The 22,224-nt window shown below is 42.4% G+C and overlaps 1 protein-coding gene across 4 annotated transcripts in view; it reads left to right on the top strand.

Moving 5' to 3' along the window:
* The first annotated feature begins 916 nt into the window (after positions 1-916).
* The window catches only part of tle5 (TLE family member 5, transcriptional modulator), a 43,963-nt gene continuing 22,655 nt past the window's right edge, over positions 917-22,224 (top strand). For 2 of the 4 annotated variants that reach the window (XM_073476264.1, XM_073476263.1), the window contains exons 1-2: positions 917-1,849; positions 21,422-21,510. In XM_073476264.1, the coding sequence (XP_073332365.1) occupies positions 1,823-1,849; positions 21,422-21,510 (116 nt within the window). In that variant the 5' untranslated portion in view covers positions 917-1,822. The remainder of the gene's footprint in view (positions 1,850-21,421; positions 21,511-22,224) is intronic. The other 2 variants (XM_073476262.1, XM_073476261.1) reach the window with 2 other exon arrangements.

Raw genomic sequence — 22,224 nt, 5'->3', positions numbered from 1 at the left:
ATATTAAATGTACTCACATATTAAAAGTAATTTTCTAACAAAAAGTTAAGTAAAGTGGTAAGTGTGGTAAAAGTAAATTATACATATATTTACATGCATGCATATACTGTATACTATGGGTCGATCAATTATCGGCCTGGCCAATTATTAGATGCGATATTCAGCTTTTTTCTGATTATTGGAACCAGTGTTTTTTTGTTTTTCTTTATCTGATTGACGATAAAATACGTTTATTAATTAATTTAAACATGCACTCATTATGCATGGGGCAGCATGTAATCTGAAAAGTAACTAGCAACTAAAGTTATTAAAAAAGTACTATAGTTACCTCCAAAACGTAGTGTAGTGGGAGTATAGGTTAGCAGAAAATGGAAACACTAAAGTAAAGTACAAGTACCTCAAAATTGTTCTTAAGTACAGTACTTGATAGAAGATCAGAAGTAGGCTATAGTCTCATAACATGGAAACACTGACTAAAACACTCATTTCACACCGTTTTACTCTGTTGTATTTGGCGTACCCTGCCACCTTTCCTGATGCAGCATGTAATCTGAACAGTAACTAGTAACTAAAGTGCATTGTAGTGAGTATAAAGTACAGGAAGTAGTGGAAGTAAAAAACAATAGCAGAAAATGGAAACACTAAACTAAAGTACAAGTGCCTGAACATTGTACTTAAGTACAGTAATTGAGTAGATGTACTCAGTTACATTCGATCACTGGGTATTAATAGTCTTGGCACACACACTTTGTGAGAGCGTGTGTGTGTGTGTGTGTGTGTGTGTGTGTATGGGGGGACTTGTCCACACGAGGCGCTCGCTGCTCAGACATCAGCCCGGCTGATGAGGTAGATCCGCGGCGTGTAGAGCTGCTCTCGCCCCGCTCTTCTAGCCTCTGTGTTTCTGTGTGGGGCGGACTGCTCGGCGGCGTCGCGTCTACCTACGAGCTCCAGGAATGGACTGACTTTCCAGCTTCACCAGCTCCGACAAACCCACCGTTTCTCCTCCAGTCTTTCGGTTGAGAAGAGACAAACGTTCAGAGTTTGTGACCTGGGCACATTTTTCACGCGGAGTGGATCAGCCGTCAGCAGCACGCCGCACATTCAGCGTCTCTTTTCTCCTTCACTCGCGAGACTTATTTGTAGCCATTGGACGGGATTCAACTTAAACGAACCCGCAGACATTTTGTTATTTCTGAGAAATTACACCGTTTTTTTTTCTCTCTTCATCTTACTTTTTCCACCAGTGTAGCCGCAGCTAGCCGGAGAAAAGCGAACCGAAAGCTTCTGACGGACCGCCAGAAAGACGAAGGAAGAAGAAGAAGAAGAAGAAGAAGACACCATTACCCGCCGCTCGCCTCGTCCAAACGCCGCTGTGTTTATTCATTTACATGCGTCGAGCTCGCATCGCTGCCGCTAGTGCGTTCAGGCGGAGAGCTCGCAACAGCGATGGATCATTTTGACTGACAGCTTCTGAAGAATTAGCTAGCTTAGCCGGAGAGGACCCAGCGCTGATGGTGGCTTCCTGCTCGCAGACACAGTAAATACGGGGTCGGGACAGGTACAGCTGAATGGTCTTGCATCACCCAGACAAGACGCCGACTGTTTTAGCTACCTCGCTGGAAAGTGCGTTACTCATATTCAGCTTCGTCTTTTTTTTAGGGGGGTCGCTAGCTATCGTTAGCTAGTCATCCTGCTAGCGCTGGACAGCTCCTGTTTAAGGCTGGGCTAGCTTTTGGACAAAGGACCAACGCAAGGAAAAATATAAACACAGGGCACCCAGTTGGTCGTGTTTGGGAAGGACAGCAACAAACAAGGAATTGACATGATGTTTCCACAATCAAGACACTCAGTAAGTGATTTTTTAAATTTTTTATTTGACATTTATTCAGGAATTAGACACTTGGTGTTACAGTAGGCACGAAGTGATTTACGCAGGGAGATTATGCCTTCAACTTGTTTATTGACAGCATGAATAGAGCTATTATAAGAGAAACTGCAGTGTTTAGTTCTGGTGAGTTCCCCAGAAGATGTGCGGTTGTAGACATAGAGAGTAAAGTATAGAGCACAGAGAGACAACCTTTTTGTATTCAGGCTTCAAGCTGCTCAACTTTTCCCCAGATTATGGCATTTATAAGTCATCTCCCAAATCAAACAACTCAAATGAATGCTGCCATATTTCACAGCCTTCTGATTTTTTTTACACCCTTGTGTCAGTTTAGTGTCAATTGCCTGCATACTCCAAAAATGCCCACACCACATAATTATCATCTGTAGTCCTGTTGAAGAGGAGCACAATAGAAGTGGTCTCGTCTCTGTCATCGCATGGTCACTGAACCATTCAAAATTCACGGTTCATTATTATGTGCAGGGGGGTGTTTTTTATGACTGAAAAAGCACACATCTCCTCTGTTCCCCTAAATCTCAAGTTTCCATGGTAACAGAAACTCAGTCCAGGGCATGCATCCATCAGTGATGAGGGCTCTCAGTTCATTGGTCAAACATTTATGTTAAGTGTCTGGCTGAATTGTGTTGCTTCTCACTGTAGAAATATCCAGTAGTGTCAGCACTGCCTCGGCGCAGTGATTAAAGAATTGTGTTTCTGGCTGGAATCCAGACTCAAAATGAAAATAAAAAAAAACATCTCAACTGGCTTCTTTCAGTGCCATAACAAACCTGCCTGAAACCCAAATTTGGGGGCGGCATCAGTTTTTTCACCTCCTAGTTTTGGTCGATGTTTCACCTTGTCCTAACAAGAGCAAATACAACAAAAAGGCGCTTTTGTAAGTGCAGCGCAGGTAAACACGGCAGCAGGAAGACTGTGATGTTGCCAGGGACTGTGCCCTCTGCTGCTCCATGGCAACGTCTTGTCGCCACCAGTTGTTCTTTTACTGCTGAAAGGCGAAGAGTTGTTCGCTGAAGCTAGAACCTGAATGTCTTTTGTGACATGAATGTTTTGCCCTTTGGCAGTCGGTCTGTGTGGCAGCCTGATTGTATTGCACTGTGGTGCTGCTGCTGCTGATGTGTGTTCTCAGACTCGGGAGCAGGATGTGAGGATTTGGGAGCCTCTGGTCGCAGCCTGGCTTGTCAGACGAGAGAAATCCTGTACGAGCGGTGCGTCCTGCAGAGTTCATTAATTCAAACTGATACTCTAAAAGGATGTTTATATTTTTAAAACAATTCCAACTGCAAATCGAAAAAACAGTTTTAGCGGTATTCTCTGTAGACATATCCTCAATCAAATATCGGTCACTATACTGAAATCTTATGTCTTCTTTTTAAGTAAAAGGGGAAAACACACACTATGTAAAAAGTCTTCAGGGACTCCATTTTGTGCTTTTCATACCTCTACTCAACTACTCAACAGTAGCCATTTCACATTTAACAGTTGCATGGTTTACATATACGACCTTTACAGGGAGCGTAGATTTTGTCTGAAGAACTCTCTTTTGATTTGTGTCACAGTTTGTAGTCGCAATGTTTTGCTTGGGAAAATGTACTGTTCACCTATTGAATGTAGTACAGTGCAAAGTCAGGCTCACTGTGGGATATCAGGTGAAAAAATATGGTTGAAATGGATGCTGGATGCTTTGGATTGCTTATAGAAAAAGTGATTCAGTGGTAGAAAAGGTAGTTTAGCGTAGACAAGGCTACGCAGTTTTTGTTTGTTTGTTCGTTTGTATGTTTTTGCATGATTGGTTGCAGGGTCTCATTCTGAGTTCATCAAACATCAACACTGGCTTGGACTGACCACTGACCTGAACCATTGGTATTAATCACTCCACTTTTAACGGAGCTCTAACAGCAATGTAACGGCACCATAAATTACATTTATATGACCTCAATGTCTTAAAATACACTTACAGTGACTTACAACTCCAACACTATAATAGTAAATTATGTAAGTCCTTACAAAAAAGGCTCATTTTCCGCAGTACACTATCATTACATCATATTATGTATCTGTATTTACTTGGCACTCTATTTAATCTGATTAATCACTTTATTCAAATCAGGGATCCCAGGGCCTTGCCAGGCTTGTACAGAAATTTAAAAAATGATGGCCAGGTTTGGGTCAGGGTCAGTAGTAGGTATTGCGTTGATGTAACTCCAGTTCTGTAAGAGCACATGCATAACAATAGACATAAAACCTATGTACAGTATGTTTGCGCGTGTGTGTGTGTATATATATATTATAAAATCTTTACACCCTCATTTACACTGTACATATCTGTAATCAGGGTAAAGAGGCAAGCAGTAACCATGGAATCAACACTGACCCAGTGCTTAGGCTAAGCTTACATTAACTGTGTCAGATGTAAGTCGGGTTTGTATGTTTTAAACAGAACACCTGTCGAGTTCGGGTTGGGTGCTGTTACTACTCTCTTCGACTCGTCAGGTTTAGATAGATGCGGCCTGAACCACACTCCAAATAACATCATAAAATACACCCACAGCCATTCAGAGTTAATTAAAAAAACTCAAAAGAACCTTCAAACGTTAAAAACAAAAATGGACATTTGGTACAGCTCTACATAATATTTCCATGCAAAAACAAAGTACTGGTTGTCACATGTTACAATAATTATTGGAAAGAGTTGATCATTCAATCTTTCTAACGTGCAAGCTAGTGGCTAGTTTGTAAGCGCTGATGCTGGTGGAGGTGAAGTCGCGCAGATTGTGCGCCTCCAGTGGGTCCTAACTGAAGGAAACCAAGTTGTACTAGCTGTATCTTCTTGAATACAGACTGTTATTCAGTTTGACATGGGGACACCCATTCTTAATGGCCATTAAGAATTTTCAGGGAATTACTAGGACAAGGCGACACTATTAGACCCTTCTGTATAGCTTTGTTCCTGCAGGTGAAGTGGTGAAGTTGTCACCTCCTGGTGGGGTGAGAACTCAGTCACCTTTTCCAAGGTGAGAGCAGCTGGGCTACTCCACTCCTGCCTGCCTGTCTGTCTGATAGGAGGTTATTTTTCTAATCCAATTGAGTGCCCTTATGCTGCTTGATTGGACTATTAAAACCCAACACACAGGATTAAAAATGGGGTTTGGGAATTTGGCATGTCTCTTCACTGGTGCTGCAGCTGGTTCCATCTTAACCTGCTACAACAAGCCATTTCTGAACCCTCCATAAATACACTTGCGTACAGACCCTCCACCCTCTGCTGTGGCTTTAAATATAAATATACTGTACGCACACATCCTCCCTCCTCAAATCCTCTCTCTCTGTCTGCTGCTGTCACAGGGGCCCGTGGATGGGGAGAATGTGTGACACCCATATAGATATGAGTGTCAAAGATAAGGAGCTGGAGGATGAGAGAGTAACAGTGCTGCCTCATAATGACAGATGATGGATCTCTCAAACCGACTCGCTCACCTCCAACTCTGCTTTCCCTTTATTTTCCTTTGTTCACTCTGTAGTAACATTAGCGTTAAAGTTCCATACTGGCATATGATGTGAACAAAGGCCTGCCACTTCCACTATGGAAATGCACAATCAAGGATCCTCTTGTGTATAATGTGTCTAATTTAAAGCAGCAGGGGACTTGCAGAGGAAGCCGTGTTGGCGGTGGTGCTGATGTGTGGTCACATTGCATTAAAATGATGTTAAGGTGTTTCCTGTGTAATCATGAAAGAGGGTGCCTTTGCCTGGACACTGAGGATAATCATATATTTAGAACTCGAGAGAAAGACATTTCTGGACCAGGTCATTTTCTTCAACATTTGGATGGTTGCTGCTGTCTTTCCAGATATAGGCATTGCAGTTTCGCCGCTATCTTCCAAAGTTAAAATCTTTTTTTTGGTTACATGTGTGCATATAAAGAGGCGAGCTCCACCCCTTCAGTTGTGCCCCATGGGACCTTATTTCAAAAAAAATATGTGTAGTGGGTAATAGTGATGCATGATTAAATATCAGCCCTAAAAATTATCTGCCTGATATTGGGAAATCAACCACATATGGGTATTGGTTAAAATTATAGCCGATAAATGGACCTGATAATATGAAGCCAAACTTTCAGTGACTTATCAAGCGCAGCATCGACAAGCTTGGATACTATAGGTGGCAGCATGCTCCTCTTAAATTCTAAATAAAAATGTGAAATTATTGGTTAACTCATCAGTATCCATGAGAAACTGCCAATTAACAGTTACCAGTATCGGCTGAAAAAAATTGATATTGTGCATCCCTTAATGGCGAGAGACAAATGATTTTATGATCCCATTTGATTTGTGCCATGAATAACACATTACTTTGTCGGGTTAAAATATAATTTTACAAGTCAAGAAAGTCGCAGTTTGTTGTAAATAAAGTATCATTTAATTTGTGTGACGGTCAGTGAACTGCATTGTCTCGCACAATATATGTCACCAACATGGCCGTCATTTTGACACAGAAAAAGTATGGAAAACAGTGAAAATCACAGCAAGTCTGATTTAGTCAGGTTTGTGAGCTAGCTAATATACAGGACAGGCTCTGCAGGGTTTTGGTCATGATTTTGGTAAGCCTTAAATGAAATTAAGCCAAATTCCCGTCTGTTGGGTGTGTAGTCTTTCTAATTGCATATTTCACAGTTTAACACTTGATTTTATGGCAAACTGCGACTGTCTTGAGTTGAAAAATTATCTTTGAAATTGACAACTATCATAGGCGTATTTCGTGGCACAACATATTTACATATTGTACATATTTTTTCCAAAATAAGGTTTCACAGGGCACACTGGAAGGGGACAGACTCTCGATTGTGCGTTTAAAAGTGAGTCACACTAATGGTGCTTACTTTTCAACAGAGTTACCAGAATTGATTTTCCCAACAAACTATAAATTGAGTGAAATAGTGATATTGTTATTTTATCTGGAAAACAAAAGCAATAAAACCACGATCTTTTCTTTCAGATAGCTGTCCCATTTAGACAAGATAGAACAAGACTATGGTTTAACAGGGATTCATGTGTCTTTTTTTTTTTGTCAATGATCGCATTTTAATCCACTGCCACAGGTTATGGGCACAGTTCATTGGTTTAAGAGGGAAAAGCCTCATTTGATAGCAGCACAGTGCCTGACCCAGTTGATAGCATTTGCCATATTGTTTGGGTGTTGATTAATCCTAATGCAGCTTCAACAAAGCTGGCTGTGGCGTGAAAGTGGAGCAACAGAAAGGCCTGGTGCCAAAGCCAGAAAGTAGCGCGAGTAATGTGGAGACGAAATCTCTCAAGTCCCCTGAGCCCATGCTCGACTGTAGAGATGGCCACAGGTTGCACGCATGCACACACACACACACACACACACACACACACACACACACACACACGGACAGCCACACTCCCTCCTCCTCCTGCTTGTCTCCCTTTATCATGCGTTTCCTCCCAGATCTGATGTAGTGGTGGGAGGGTCAGGGGCAGAGGGTGCACAGGCATTATTAAGCCCACTTGAATTAACAGGACAGCCCCCAGCCTTTCCTCTAAAGCCTCCAGCTGGGGGGAGCGTAATCCCCATGGCCCCCTGTCTCGCCCATTAAACAAACTCCCCCCTCCCCTGCTCCATTGCTCTGCTGCGCACACACACACACACACACACACACACACACACACACACACACACACGTGTTCGTATTGTGTGTGTATGAGAGCAACAAGCCTGGTTCTGTGTGTGTGTGTGCGCGCGCATGTGCGTGTTGATGGGGGTACCAGACATTAATGCATTCACACACGCGCACAGAAAAAAAAAGCATGTGTATGGCTTTGAACACACGAACATACACGTAGCTCTCTTCTCTGCTGGTAATTATTGCTCTAGTTCATGCATTGAAATAAAAGGATTTTTTCCCTTTCACCCATACAGCGTCAACAACAAGGACACACACAGACATTCTTACAAGCCTCAAGGGTCTTACCTGCTTTTTATATCTGGGGGGACAAATTGAATGTGGGGCTTGACACATGCAGGGCAGCAGATGTCTGGGTCGTTAAGGTTAGGCCAGCTGATTAGCATGACAAACAGGGCCCCGTAGCCCCCCTCAAACACCCCCACCCCGCAGGAGGCCCTGCTTTTGAGTGACCGAGTTGAGGCCATGGGTCACAGGTGATGTTGATTTTTGTGAAGGGCCACAGTGGATGATTGTCAAAATGCTTTGGGGTTGGTTGAAAGGGAGGGGTGTAGACTGGTGCAGCCCTTTTCTTTCCTGAACACACACACACACTTACTTTGACTCAAGTAGATAGAAAGGATACATGTGAATACACATTTAAGATTGTCACTTATAACCCCTTTTATACAGAAAACCTGTGCTGATGACAACAACAGAAATGCAACACAAGTCTGTTAACACCATTTAAATTTTGCACCAATTGTAGCCAAATTTCCAGAGAATCTGCAAAAGAAAAATGAAAATTGTGTGTTTCCATCTTCTACCGTTATGTACTTATTAGGAGTTGGACACATCAGGGTCAACGATGAGTGGATTTATATTTCCAGTCACGTGCCATTAAGCCCTTGCAGAAGAAAACGGCACAATGAGACAACGTAATTTAAAAAAGGCACCAGTCAAACCTGAAATGAACAAAAATAAAGCGGAATACATAATGGAATTATTGTGTGTGTGTTTGCTAACAGTCTTCTCATCCACTCCCAATTTTTGTCTCTTCAGTGGAAGCTTGAATGGAAGTTCAAGTCACATGCACATCATGATGTTTTTCCCAGTCTGTTTACTTTGCACCTTGTCACATTTCACTTTAATCTATTGGCCACATTTTCCTCGTCATCCAACCTTTTTGTGATATTTTGACTTTTCTGGCAATTTTTAATGCTCTGCTGTTAAAGTACTCCATGTTAAAGGGACACAGACCTCAATTGCACCTCTGTTTATACTTTATTGGGTGTCTGCGTATGTCATTGTGTCCTTCATGAGTAGACACCGCATAGACGTAGAATAAATAGAACAGGATTATGTAGAATTTCATGACTCATAAAGAGCACCAAATATTCATATTTGGTTTGTTTTGCTCATTTCAGTGTATAATTTTCCCCCCAAAAAAACACTTGTATAAGACAAATAATATACTTTGTGGCTGTCACCATTTCCTAAATGTAAATAGTTACTATATATTTACAAAGTCAGCAGTTAGTGTCTTGCAAGTGAGGATTCTATGATTTTTGCCATATGTGACAGCTGTATGTCAACATTTTCAAATGTCTTCTATTTGGAGAGCTTTTTTCAAGCGGGCTGTGTTCGGTGCCTAATCCGAAACAGCTTTAAGTGAGCTCACTTTAGTGTGAATACAGCTAAAGCAAAACAAACACTCTTGGAGACACACATACGCTTTCTGCACCATCCCTTTGGAGTTCACAGCGTACACCAGAGCAGCGTCTTGCTTGATGGAAATGCTGAATCAAGGCGACAGAAAACATGTCATCACTTTATGAATGATGCAGTCCCCCGCTGGTTCAATCAGTAAAAGAACCTCACTGTGTGGACAGAAATAACTGGAGAAGAATCTATCTGGATTAAGCAGTGGCATATTCATAGGATACAAGCAGAGCGAAGAGAATTTAAGGCACGCTTATTGTGTGGTTTATCGCATCGTGTTAAATATATATTTTGGTTACATGTATTTTTTGGGTGTAAATTAGTATTTTAGAAATAGAAACTAGAACAAGGGTCGAGGGATATGTACACTAAATGCCGTGCATTTGCCCTTGCCATGAATTGTCAAAATTATGTAAAAATATTTCCAACTCGGGCTCCCATCTTAACCTTGATGAAAAATTAGATTTACAAGCTGAATTGTATCGGGTTTAATAATAATAATAATAATACATTTTATTTGTACAGCGCTTTTAAAAACTCTCAAAGACACTTTACAAGAATAGAAAACAAACAAGAATACATAAAATCAAGTGCATGGTGCATAAAATCAAGTGCATGGTGCGATAAAAGGAGAAATATGTAGAAAAAAGAACAATGTATGAAGGATATGGATCTGTGTAGGTTTTTAGGGAGAACAGGTTGAGGACAACAAACAGCTACGGGTGCAAATGAAAAGCGGATTTGAAGAGGTGGGTTTTGAGGTGGGTTTTGTCTGTGTCTTCTTTGTCTCCTGCTTTGCCTTACATAAAGTACCGCAGCAAATTTACCAGAAAGATCGTGAATATAAATAAAAACAGATGTCAACTGAGTTGTACCATGTTTTTGGTTTTGCTCAAGTCTGCAGGAGCTATGTGAATTCACCGCTGTGTGTGTGTGTGTGTGTGTGTGTGTGTGTGTGTGTGTGTGTGTGTGTGTGTGTGTGTGTGTGTGTGTGTGTGCGTGCGTGCGTGTGCGTGCGTGTGTGCGTGCATGTGCGTGCATGTGCGTGCATGTGCGTGCATGTGCGTGTGTGTCTGCTGCATTTATGGACATAAGTGCAGATTTGTGTGTGCATGCACTGAAGGATGCTGTGTGAGATCTGAAAAAAGAATGGTAATGAGTCTCTGCTTGTGTTTGTCTACATGCACGTTGACACACGCAGCCGAGAGCTCATCAGGGTGTGTGTTTGCGTGTGTGAGAGTGAAGATGGGGGGGGGGTGTGTGTGTGTGTGTGTGGAGTGGAGCGGCTGCATCAGTATTCAGAGGTTGCTCCCTATGAGGAGTGTGTGGGAGGTGGAAAAGAGGGAGGGTGGTATTGGTGGTGGGCGGGGCAGCCTTTCCTCAGAGCAGAACAGTGCGATGGGCTGGAACAAAGCAGCTCGACGGGGGGCTGCTTGATTGGCCTGGCCCGGTCAGGGCCCCTAGACCTGCCAAAACGCAAGGCACTGCACCAGTTCAGACAAGAGAATTAGCTGCTCTGTTTTTGTGCCTAAGCGCAGGACAGCCTGGACTGGAACAATATGCCACCCCATCTCCTCCGAGGTCTCATTCAGACACCATAAGGATTCACAGCGAGGCTATGAAAACCTCCCCCGTTCAGTCTGTTTGTCCAGGAGGGGGGAGTTGGTGAGGACAGACGTCCCCTATGAGACAGGACTGCTCAGAATACATGTTGGCAGGTATTGTCACCCCCCTGCTGTGAGGTCAGCGCCCCGCTAGTCCTGAATGCAACCAGTCCCATCCTTATTAAACATGCTTGATATTTACAACAGGACACCTTGTCGATTGTATCACACAGGCTAATGACATTTTCTCAGAGTAAGCGGGTATTAAGGGTGAAAATAGAATCATGTTTAATTTGTTTATACAATCACAAGGGGCTGCTTTGGTGTGGGTGTGTTGCTACAGGTACCAGTGAGAACACAAAATGATCCAGGAAGTCCACATTTAGTAATAAATTGCTTAGGTTGAAGGATTATGCTGGGGTAGTAATTAAACAAAAGTAATGTTACTTTTCTAGTAAAAAGATGTATTCTTTTCCTAATTTCCTCCGTGTTGGTAGTAAATCGTTACACTTCTTGTTACATTACTTTTGTGTTGTATATCAGCACAAATCCATGCTTATGACATTAGGACATACACAAGTTCTTTCTTTTATGCTCTTTAATACCACAAAGCTGGCAGCAAAGTTGGTGAAAACCAGCCCAAAAACTGAAATGTTGTGGAGAGAACAAGGCTTAATTGCACGCCTAGAAAAATCAAGGCGACAACACATCAATAAATAAAATTAAATAAGAGACTAGTTTTGCCAACACCATTATATGATGATGGACTTTAAAGAAGAAAAAAACATGTTTAAATGACATGAACTGCATTTAATGGGCCAATACACTCATTTGTGTCATGTGCTCAGCAAGCCATTACTTTTTAGTAGACTAGTCCAATTGATTTGACATATTTAAAGACAAGACAGCCCGAGGAAGCCTCTCCATGGGTGCTCTAGATGGTGTTGCTGTGTTGACTTTCATAGACATAGTCTTTATTGCAGGGAAACGATTCAGGGTCTTCATCTCTGACCCCAACTTTAAACATTCAGTGACTTTCGTGTCGGAGCTAAGGGCAGCTGTATCATCCTCATTGAAAGCAAAGAAGTCATTAACTGCTGCTTTAGGCCAGGGGTATTTTGTGTTGCATCCTGCTCATCATGGGGGAAAGTGCACCACTCGGTAGTCAATAGTGTCCTTGAGGCTTCTGCCCTCTCCTTTTTAAACCCTTTAAACTTCGGCAATGTGAGCAACTTAGGTAACGCAAGTAACAACATAATTGATTTGATTAAAACTGTAATGTGATTACTGAATTAAGGAACAATGATGTGTTACATGTGTTACCCCCACAATTGACTGTGAGACATTTTACATCTAGAAAGTTACAATTGATAAAAAGTTCAGTTTTCGTAGTAGTGAAACCGTGTAATTACAATGTCACATGATGCACTGTGGGCCAAACATACTTTATCCTGTAAGCTAACATTGTGAAACAAGCGTAAAATGGAGGATACGTTGTTTTTTTTTTAGCGTCACAAAATGACTCGTTTTACTATCAGAATTTTAGCCCAATACAATTTGGAAAGTCGGAACCAGCTTTCATAGGAATGACTGGGGCTCTGCCTCCAAGGCTGTGTCTAGATGTAATATAAAGTCTGTTACTACCTCCACTGCCAGCGCAAATAAGAAATGTCGCTGGCCTCCATTTCGTCTTTCTACCTTTTATGCAGAACAGCTAGGCAGAATAACAGTGCACCATTCTTGTCTTGAACAGGCTGCATAAAAGAGCTATAGAGGGGAGCAAGATGAGATGATCGTTCAAAATGCTCACAATTTGGGACTTCTCTTTAAGTCATTTATAGTGTTTTACTTGTTTGTATATACAAAAGGTAACAGAAATAGATGAATGAGAAATGAGAAGTGTTCTTTCTCACCTCTACACTCCTGGCCAATCCCTGCGTGAAGTGGACATGCTTGAAAGTTAGAAAAAGTGTCGTAAAGATTTGCCCCACTTCCAAAGTAGGAAGATGGAGGCTGTTGGTCCATTAGACAAGCCTTGTGGTTGAAGCTAACAATAATACCGCTTTTCCACCAAAATTAGCGGGTCTACAAGGGTTTTTTAAACGCAGGTAATCCCGCTAAAAATTGCCTATTGACCCCATTCCCACTTCCCGCAGGCAAGGCAGCACGTCTGTGATTTTTATCTGGAGTGTTACATTGTATATTGCTGACATCACGTTTCATGTCACGAATGTGCTGGAAACAGTTGTAACAGAAGAGAAAAGGACAATAGACTCATTGTGAGAGAAGTGTCTGTAAAACGGCGGATGCATTCTTTTGAGCATCACAACCCCTGCGAAATGACTCGTTTCACTATCATAATTTGAGCCATTTGGTCCAATAACATTTGGAAAGTCTAGAAGAGCTGCACGATTTAATTATTTTATCCACATTCAAGTTAGCCGGGTGCTAAACCGGAAGTTAGCTGTCTCGGTCGGCTATCCAGGTATTTTCATACCCAGGGAGTCAAGCTTTTTTGGCTTCAAAACACCACTGAGCAGCTTTCATAGGAATGAATGGGGGTCCACCTCCAACACCGTGTCCTGTAATAAAACTTCCTTGAATAGACCGCATCCCAAATTCCTTCCTTATTTATGTGCCACCACCTGACATTGATAACGCGTCATCATTTCACGTGGCCGAATTTAGCGTGTTCACCCGGGTCTTGCGTTTAGATCAAAGCCGAGCCGAGGTGATAAAAACCTGTGTCTACCGTAGAGTCTATTGACCCGGGTGTAAATGCCAAGTTTACACATTCCCATTGCACACAAAAGCCCAATCTTAGCGGGTTTAAGTGGGATTTTTGACCAGTGGAAAAGGGGTAAAAGTGAGCTAACTGTCAATGCACCAGTGTCATTGAAATTAATGAGGGGCCTGGCCTAAGACATGCTGAAATTTCTTTATGCAGCATGATATAAAGATTAGATGGGGACTCATTAGCAGACACTCAACATGAAATGACTTGGATCAGAGTCGGGGGAAAAATAGCTCTACAATTTAAAACTTTTAACATGTGCACACATCAGAAAACAAGTTCCCTGGTGTCAGCCACATGCCGGCGCTCCAGCTTTCTGCTTTCATTGTCCACTTATTTGTTGTGAACTTTGGGACTAATCTTCCTTTCCTCCCTCCTTCGCTGGCTGTTGTAGGTAATAACCTTGGTTTTTACAAGCAGGCATCAATCATCTGCACAACCGTACTGGGTGTAATCTTAAAGCCTCCCTTCTGCGAGGCTGGCTTTAATCTCAGCCATGGTCTCCAAACCCGCAGCCCTGTCGGCCTCACCACTTTCCCCACTCTTGACAAATTGCCCATTTCCCTTGGCTTTGCAATCTCTGTACTATTTTCCTGTGTGTGTGTGTGTGTGTGTGTGTGTGTGTGTGTGTGTGTGTGTGTGTGTGTGTGTGTGTGTGTGTGTGTGTGTGTACGGATAAAGTCTAGTACATTTTTGTGCATCTGTGCACATTGCAGGGCAGTGTGCCTTAAGTGTCATGTTTGTGTGTGTTTGCACTGCGCGCTTGGCTGGCCTTGCACAGGGGGTCAAGATAGTTCTGGAGAGTGGGGAGGGAGGCCGAGCCATGCCAAGCCTATGTTAGCAAGGGCACTTCACTCGAAGTGATAAAAGTAGAATAATCCCCTTTAAAGCGTCTTAACGAGGTCAAATCTGTTGGGCTGCAAGGGGGAGGTGTGTGTGTTTATGTGTGTGTGTGTTGTGGGGATAACGCTGCAGAAATGGGGGTAAGCCTCGGCTTGGTTCGTGAGAGATAATAATCAAAATCAAATTCCTGGCCCAAACAGGATTAGGCTCTCCCTGCGCTCTAAAGCCCCTGTCCAGAGCGGCTGAAGACACAATCCTATTCCTTAGCCTCTCTCTCTCTCTCTCTCTCTCTCTCTCTATCTCTCTCTCTCTCTCTCCCTCTCTCTCTCTCTCTCACACACACTCACACACACACACACACACACACACACACACAGACTCACACACACACAGACACACACACACACACACACACTCAGAAGCTAACATAGCAAGGCTCGCTTGGCCCAGACAGAGCTGGCCGGGGTGAGCTTGGACGCGGGCCAGTTAGCCCTGTCCCTCTCTCAGATCACTGGGCACATACGCTTTAGTCCAAACACTAATCTAGGATATTTAGATGGAATTGTTTGGTTGGAGCTATTCTTAGATGGAGGATTTGATCTTGTTTGGTGCTGGTGTATTAGCAAAAAGCTTAAGCCCTCAACGTCTGGCTCAGTCGGTGAATCATGTCATGATGGATTTTTGCTGAGAGGAGGTTTGCCTACATGTTAAACACATACTCCATGTGTTGTATTCACCAGTTCACACAGAGGGACATAATTATCCCCTTCAGAGGGGTGTAAAAACTTATATTTTAGAGGGAAATGGGCCCAGAAAATCTTTGATGATTCCCATTGCAGAGCTGTGTTGAATTACTCCTAATGTATCGCAATAATGCATCCCATCTAAACATCACTTTCTGTACTTGCTCTCAGCACTTTTCACAAAGGCTTTTTTCTAAACCACACACATACTGCACTCACATCCAGGCTTTAATTTACCCCTACGATTTCTAATCTCACCACCAAACTCGGCTGTAAAAGGCAAATGATTATTTAGCTTTCACAGAAACACTTTCCCATATTTCCAGTGTTATCTTTGAATAATAATGTGCCTGCGTTGATCCTCCACACTCAAACTGGGCAACGGGAGTCTGTGATGGACAGCGGAGGTGGATGGCTCAAATGGCATCCTTGGGACTGTTGCTATGGAGCAAACAGACAGCCTGGCGTTGAGAAATAGGCCAACTGCTCATCACTGTAGATCTTCTGCATTCATTTACAAGTGGGAGTGAGATAACATCCAGTCATTAGTGAGTGATTACAATGCCAAAGCTTCATCCCTGCCCCCAATGTGCACACACACATACACATATACCACACAAACACACTCCAACTGAGATGTAAACAGTCAGGCAGTGCTCCAGGAAATACAATCCCCACACTGCCGCTACCCTCAGGCAGGATTTATACCGAGAAGGATGTTTTCCGATGCATCCTGCTGCTGTTGTGTGTATCTGTGTGTATTATATATGTGTGTGTGCTAAATACTCCACTGGATATATGTACTGTATTCATGTATTGTCGGTGTGTCTAATCACTGTAGTGTGTTCTGTGTGTGTGAAGCTGAGCCCCCCCCCCCCCGTAATCTCTATCCCTTCCCATCGCCTTTGTCGACTGATCTATGGAGCAGAAACAGCCTTAGCTTGATTCTTATTTAAAATAGACATTATGGTTCACAGTAGATTTCACATGGATTCGACCAGATGATGAGGCCAGGAAGGGTGTGTGTGTGTGTGTGTGTGGTGGGGGTGACAACGAGTGGGCTTTGGGTTGGTGGGTGGGGGTGGGGGATGGGGGTGGGGCAGCAATTTCCTGAAACGATGAATCCCATTTATTCGCTGAAGACTGTCTCAATTGCCTCACCAGCGCACAAAGCTTTTTAATGCTTTAATTACGTCTCAAAGGAGCAGGGCAGAATCAAATTAGAGATTGTCCTACATTTAGGTGCTCTGTGTGTGTGTGTGTGTGTGTGTGTGTGTGTGTGTGTGTGTGTGTGTGTGTGTGTGCGCGCGCGCATACTATGCAAATTTTGCATGTGAAGAAAAGTGTGTGTGTGGGCTGTTGTATCCTTGCGTATGATTCATGGCAGTGAATATTTGTTCCTCTGGCAGCCAAGCGTCATGCATAGAGGCTTATCACACCCCACACACAGATGCACACACACGCACACACACCTATTCAATTTTAAGGCTCTCTGTTTTGCTCTAACACACACATATCTTTCTCTGTCACATTCACACTGTATAGGCTATTCCTTTGTAACACATACACACAGCGTGCGCATGCACACACGTGTTGGCCTAGCCTCTCTCTTGCACAACCACATTTTCACTCACAGCGTGTAGGTGCCTTTTTTGTCACAGCAGATGGCACGTGTCACAATATTACGGCAGTATTTCATTAACATTATGGGCATCCATCTGTTGTGGGCTTTCGGGCCCCCATAGAGCACCTTGTTTTGGTCACTGACAGAGAGAGAGATAATAAACATTGTTAGCTGTGTATATTGCCTGGAGCCAGGAGAGGACTGCACAGTGTGGTTGTGCTGTATCAATAGTATCAGGCTTCTGCACTTTGCTGGACATTTTATCCAGGATTTAGGCTTCTGGTGATGACCTTCATGGATAAACAGTGGAAGACCGTACTCTAACATATTTTACATCATTGGTGAAACAAAACAATTTTATACGATTGTGGTAGTACTTGATTACACATTCGGCAAGATTCTTGTGGTGGACTTTCCTCCTGGGTGCAGGAGTTGTTGTATTTTATGTGGTTTTTAATAACAAAACCATGGCTTAAATCACCCCTAGCACCTCATGTTAGCAGGGGTTGTGAGTTAACATCACCTCCAGCCAAGTTTACAAATTATTGCCAGCCATCAGCCAAATATAGCAACATTTGATCTAGGGTCAGTAAATACATCCTTTTCACTGCAGACTTCTGATCTATGTTAGTAATCTGTGAAACATTTTAAGTAGAAGGTAAAGTGTGACGGTTATCTAGTCGCCCCAGGCAACCAGATGTTGACCACTGCCATCCACTTTCTTTCCAAACACTTTCTTTTTACTCTGGTTGCCGCTGTTGGCAACCATTCCCACATTAAAAAATCCCCTGTATCTGTTGCCCTCAGTGCAGAATCGTCTGCCCGAATGACAGCGCTGCTGTCAAAATGATTTAATCTAAACTGAAGGTGTAGAGTAAAACTGAAGGGCAGAGAAACACTAGATGACAACTGATGAGCATTAATAATCCACAAAACTCCTCTACCAATACTAAAAAGGCTTAACCACAGCAAACAACATTTAGTTCATCATCAAAGGTTTGGATTCAAAGCAGGGCTGATGAGCAGCAGGTGCACAATGGGCAACATGTTTCCTGAAAATAAATAAAGCAATTCAGGCTTCTGAAAAACACATTGTACTTTTCCTCCAAAACAAAGTCTACTTTTGAGTTTTTATTGGTTTGCTGCTTGTCCATATGCCATCTTCATGAATTAAAAATTGAGGTTGAAGTGTGTGGTTCAGAGTGAAATATCTTGACAAACACTGGATGGATTGTCATGGAATTTGCTACAAGTACTTGGTGTTTGTGACATCAACTGTGATTCACCAGACATACACAGATCCTTACCAACTCTTTGTGACATTTCTGCCCGAAAAACAGCATCTGTCCCTGGCAGCGAGAGCCATACTGCTCCCGCAGTTGAATGGCGATTCAGTGCAGAAAACTTTAACTCGCTGTGTCTTTGTCGCCTCCGCCATTGTAAAAAAAAAAATCATTCTGACGGTCAGCCCCCCCCCAACCGAGACTTTTGAACATTCCCCCAGAAAACGGCATCCCTCTTCACGAGTGAGAGGGTCAACTATTCACTGATGGCGATTATGTAATTTGGAGCAAAAAACGTAACTTTGTCACTTTCCATGATACATGGTGGGTCAGAATCTCATTCACAACACATTATAACAGCATCCATATGATTATAAATAGTCGGCCGATACATGTTTAGATTAACAGGTGAAAACCGGGGGGGATACAAATAAAAAAAAAAGAGAGAGAGAGAGAAATACACAGATATCAACGTTATGATGTGTACTGTCAAGCCTCTTTTGGCTCAGCAACGCCGGCATGCTGTATGAAATGACACACTGGAGCAGCTTTAAGCCGACGCTGCTTGGTTCAGTGTGAACAAACAAAAGCGGCATAAAGGCAAGGTGTGAAAAGGGTTTCTGTCTCTCCCTGTGGAATTGGATGTCCTACCTGGGGCTGTTGACTGAGTGAAACTTTGGTTTTTATAAAACGTTTGCATACTGCGCTACACAGAGAGGAAAACGGATCTAGGGCAACAAGTCTACCCTCAGGCTCAGAGGGTAACCTGTAGGCATACACACACAAACACACACACAGTGTTCAGAAACCATGCCAGTGCAGGTAACAGTTATTGCAGTGTGAGTTGCCTGGCTGCCTGTAGCTAAGTGCCTTTTGTTGACACAGGCTCTGTGTGGCATAGACCCATATAGCCGAGCTGCTGTTTGCTGAGTTTGGTCCATGCCATACTGGCTGGAGAGATAATGGAAAAGGTTATTTTGCTTTACAGTTGGAGCCTCTGTCTCCGAGCAGCGGCTGGGTTTGTGTGGATTGGGGTTTTCTGTGTGTGGCAGCATCATGATAATGTCAGCACTTCTCATGACATTTGAAAGTGTAATGGCTGGGGTCAGTGTGTGCTTCACTGTTTTGCGGGGCTGTGTAATTTGTTTTTGTTTTTTGTTTGAATGAACTTGCTGTCCATTTTTTCTCTTCCAACCCCAATGCTTCTTAATTTGTCTGTTTTTCTGGAGGTGTTCTGTGTATACAAGATCTCAAGTGTTTAATCTCCAAACTGGCATAATACCATATGTATATATTTTTACCATGGGAGGCATTAGTAAGAATTCATCCCCAACCCATAACCAGGTGAGAGCCAAACACCGCCTACTGAGCCACAAAGCAAAAAATAAATCAGCCTTTGAAGCAGGCAGGTCTATTCCTACAACCTGAAGCAATCCTGTTGCTTAGCATATTCTCTCTGGCTGTGACTCTGTGAATGCGAAGCAGCCTATTTGTAGTTAAAAATGAAGCTGAGCTACATGCCGTGGGGAGCAGGCTACAAAGCGTCAGGTCATTCCCAACAGCGGCGGAGCTAGCTTCCCGTAAGTGCTGCAATCAGATTTCTGATGGTTTTTTATGCCTGCTCAATCGTAGTGGGAAAATGTCGATATTTTTTTTTTTTTTCTCCCCCACCTGACCCATTACGCAGCCTGCTGAGAAATAATGAGATTTTGTCCCTATTTGGGTTTGGTGCTTGCTGTGTTCTAACACACAACCAGGCCATCCACCGCTGCCTAGGGAATGTTGTGTGGACTGAATTACAATAAGGGCTAATAGCAACATCCAGGCTAGGTGAAGAACGAAGATGTACTTGCTGTATGGCATTTGGTGGACAGTTGTATCCAAAGTGCCTTTCACTGAACATTTACAGTATGACAGGCCTGACTAGGCTAGTGTTGGTTACACAGGACAGTGTTTTGGTGCATGACAATGCATTGTCAGTGCTGATAGGTAGCCCGGTATATATGTTGTCCAATATGCACCAAAATGAAAACTTTTTTCGAGATTATATTCCAATATCATTATCAAATTACCAGTGAAGTTTCCTGTTTCAATGCACTGATGTCATTTTTGAGTTTATTGTTAAACTGTAAAATACCCTCCCTTCATTAAATATTTTTAATGCAGCCCGCCCAAGTAAAGTCTATGTGTGGGAAACACTGCTCATAATTACAAAAATAGCAAAGTATGTAGGTAAATAATGACTGCAAGTTTGATAGCCCTTGTTTCGATAATACTTTTTATGATTTGAATATATATGTGATTTGATCACCTGCCCCTACTCCACACATTGCAACATGCGTACAAGCTCTTCTACGAAAGAACAGTTGAGACTGTTGTTGTATTGTGGCAAAGAGATGGCTGACGTTGGTGAGAGATTTTAAGAGACTTTTTATTTGGACCTAAATCTTTTCAACACCTTAAAGGTCTCAACCAAGTTCCCTATAATAATATTTATAAATGTGTGTTACCATCATTATTTATACTAGCAAGATTTATTCTAGCATCAGTATGTAGGTTTACATATTGTCGCCCAAATTGAATGTTGGAATAACAATGAGGGCTGGAATAATAACACACATTAGATTATACAGTAAGTTGGACTCGGTCATGTGTCATCAATCAACAGGCTGTTACGGCTCACAACATGTGCTATTGTTCATAATGGCCATGGGTAATAACTCTTATGGTTGCTTCAGCACTGTAAAGACGCTGCCGGTGCCAGACCAAGGACACAAACAGTCTGGATTATGTGAATAGAAGGTTAAACAGGGGTGTGTGAGTATCCATTTATGGCTAATTGTGGCTGTGTGTGGGTTAGGCACGTAAGCACGCACATAATTTCACAGTGATTGAGATATATAACAGAACAGTGCATATGCAGGGGTTTAAAAATCTGGCAGAAACAATGGGTATCCATGTTGCTTTTGTGAATGCACACTTTTAGTCTTGAATCTACACAGGCTTTTTTGTATTTGGCTCCTTGTATGTGGGAACATACTTGGCAACCAATTTCTTAGTAATGTCGTACCCGTTGGACTGCATCAAATTGAAAACCGCTTGATTTCATGTTCATGTTTTTAATTATTTCTCTCACTCTGCTCTATTTCTCTGTTGTTGACGTACTCTGTCTCTTTCCACATGTTATTAACTTGTGTCCTCTTGTGATTTTCTCTTTGGCAGGCTTCATCGCAGCAGCTGAAATTCACAACCTCTGACTCCTGTGACAGGATCAAGGATGAGTTCCAGTTCCTCCAAGCACAATACCACAGGTGCAAACAGAAACACTGACATGCACACAAACATGCAGAAATACAAAGGGGAAACAGTTGCATACCCCAGCCTGATAAGTGCAGCTCTTTGTAATAAGGAGTATATCTCCAGGCTATACATGAATCACTTAGTGTTTTTCTTTATTGAACACATTTGTAACAGTAGCTACAATGTTAAAGTGTAGAATTGAGCTGCAGTATGGCTGCAGGAGCCTGCCAAATCTTGTTAATGTCTGGCCTTTTTGAACACTTAATTTCCCACCATATTGTCACATATGGTTACCCTTGGAAACCACCCCCCTTTTTGTTTTACCGGTCTTTAAATCTATAATAATTTCCTATGAGATTGCCTGGGAATAAATATATAATTTGGCATTAATTAGACAATTGGCAGACATCCAATTAATAAATTCCATATTAGATGCTAAGCCACTGACTGTAACTTTAGTCAGTGCAAGCTCAGATGAGTGTGCAAAAATGTGCATGTATCTAAAACAAGCACAGAATTCATTCAGTCTGAAAAATAAAATTTGTAAATAATATATGAATAATACATGAATCTTTACTTCAGTTTAAATGGGGCTCTTTCAAGAAGATTCCTCTGGACAACTTAAATAACAGTCTCAGAACTGAGTCTGTTTATAAACCAAAGTGTGTTAGCGCTGAAGAATTTTAAAGAAATTATATGGAACTTTTTAGGAAATAATGGAATCA

Source organism: Pagrus major, chromosome 11 (assembly GCF_040436345.1).
Source record: "Pagrus major chromosome 11, Pma_NU_1.0".
In the NCBI taxonomy this organism is placed as follows: Eukaryota; Metazoa; Chordata; class Actinopteri; order Spariformes; family Sparidae; genus Pagrus; species Pagrus major.
The sequence above is the reverse complement of the archived record's forward strand: the minus strand, read 5'-3'. Positions and strand labels throughout refer to the sequence as shown.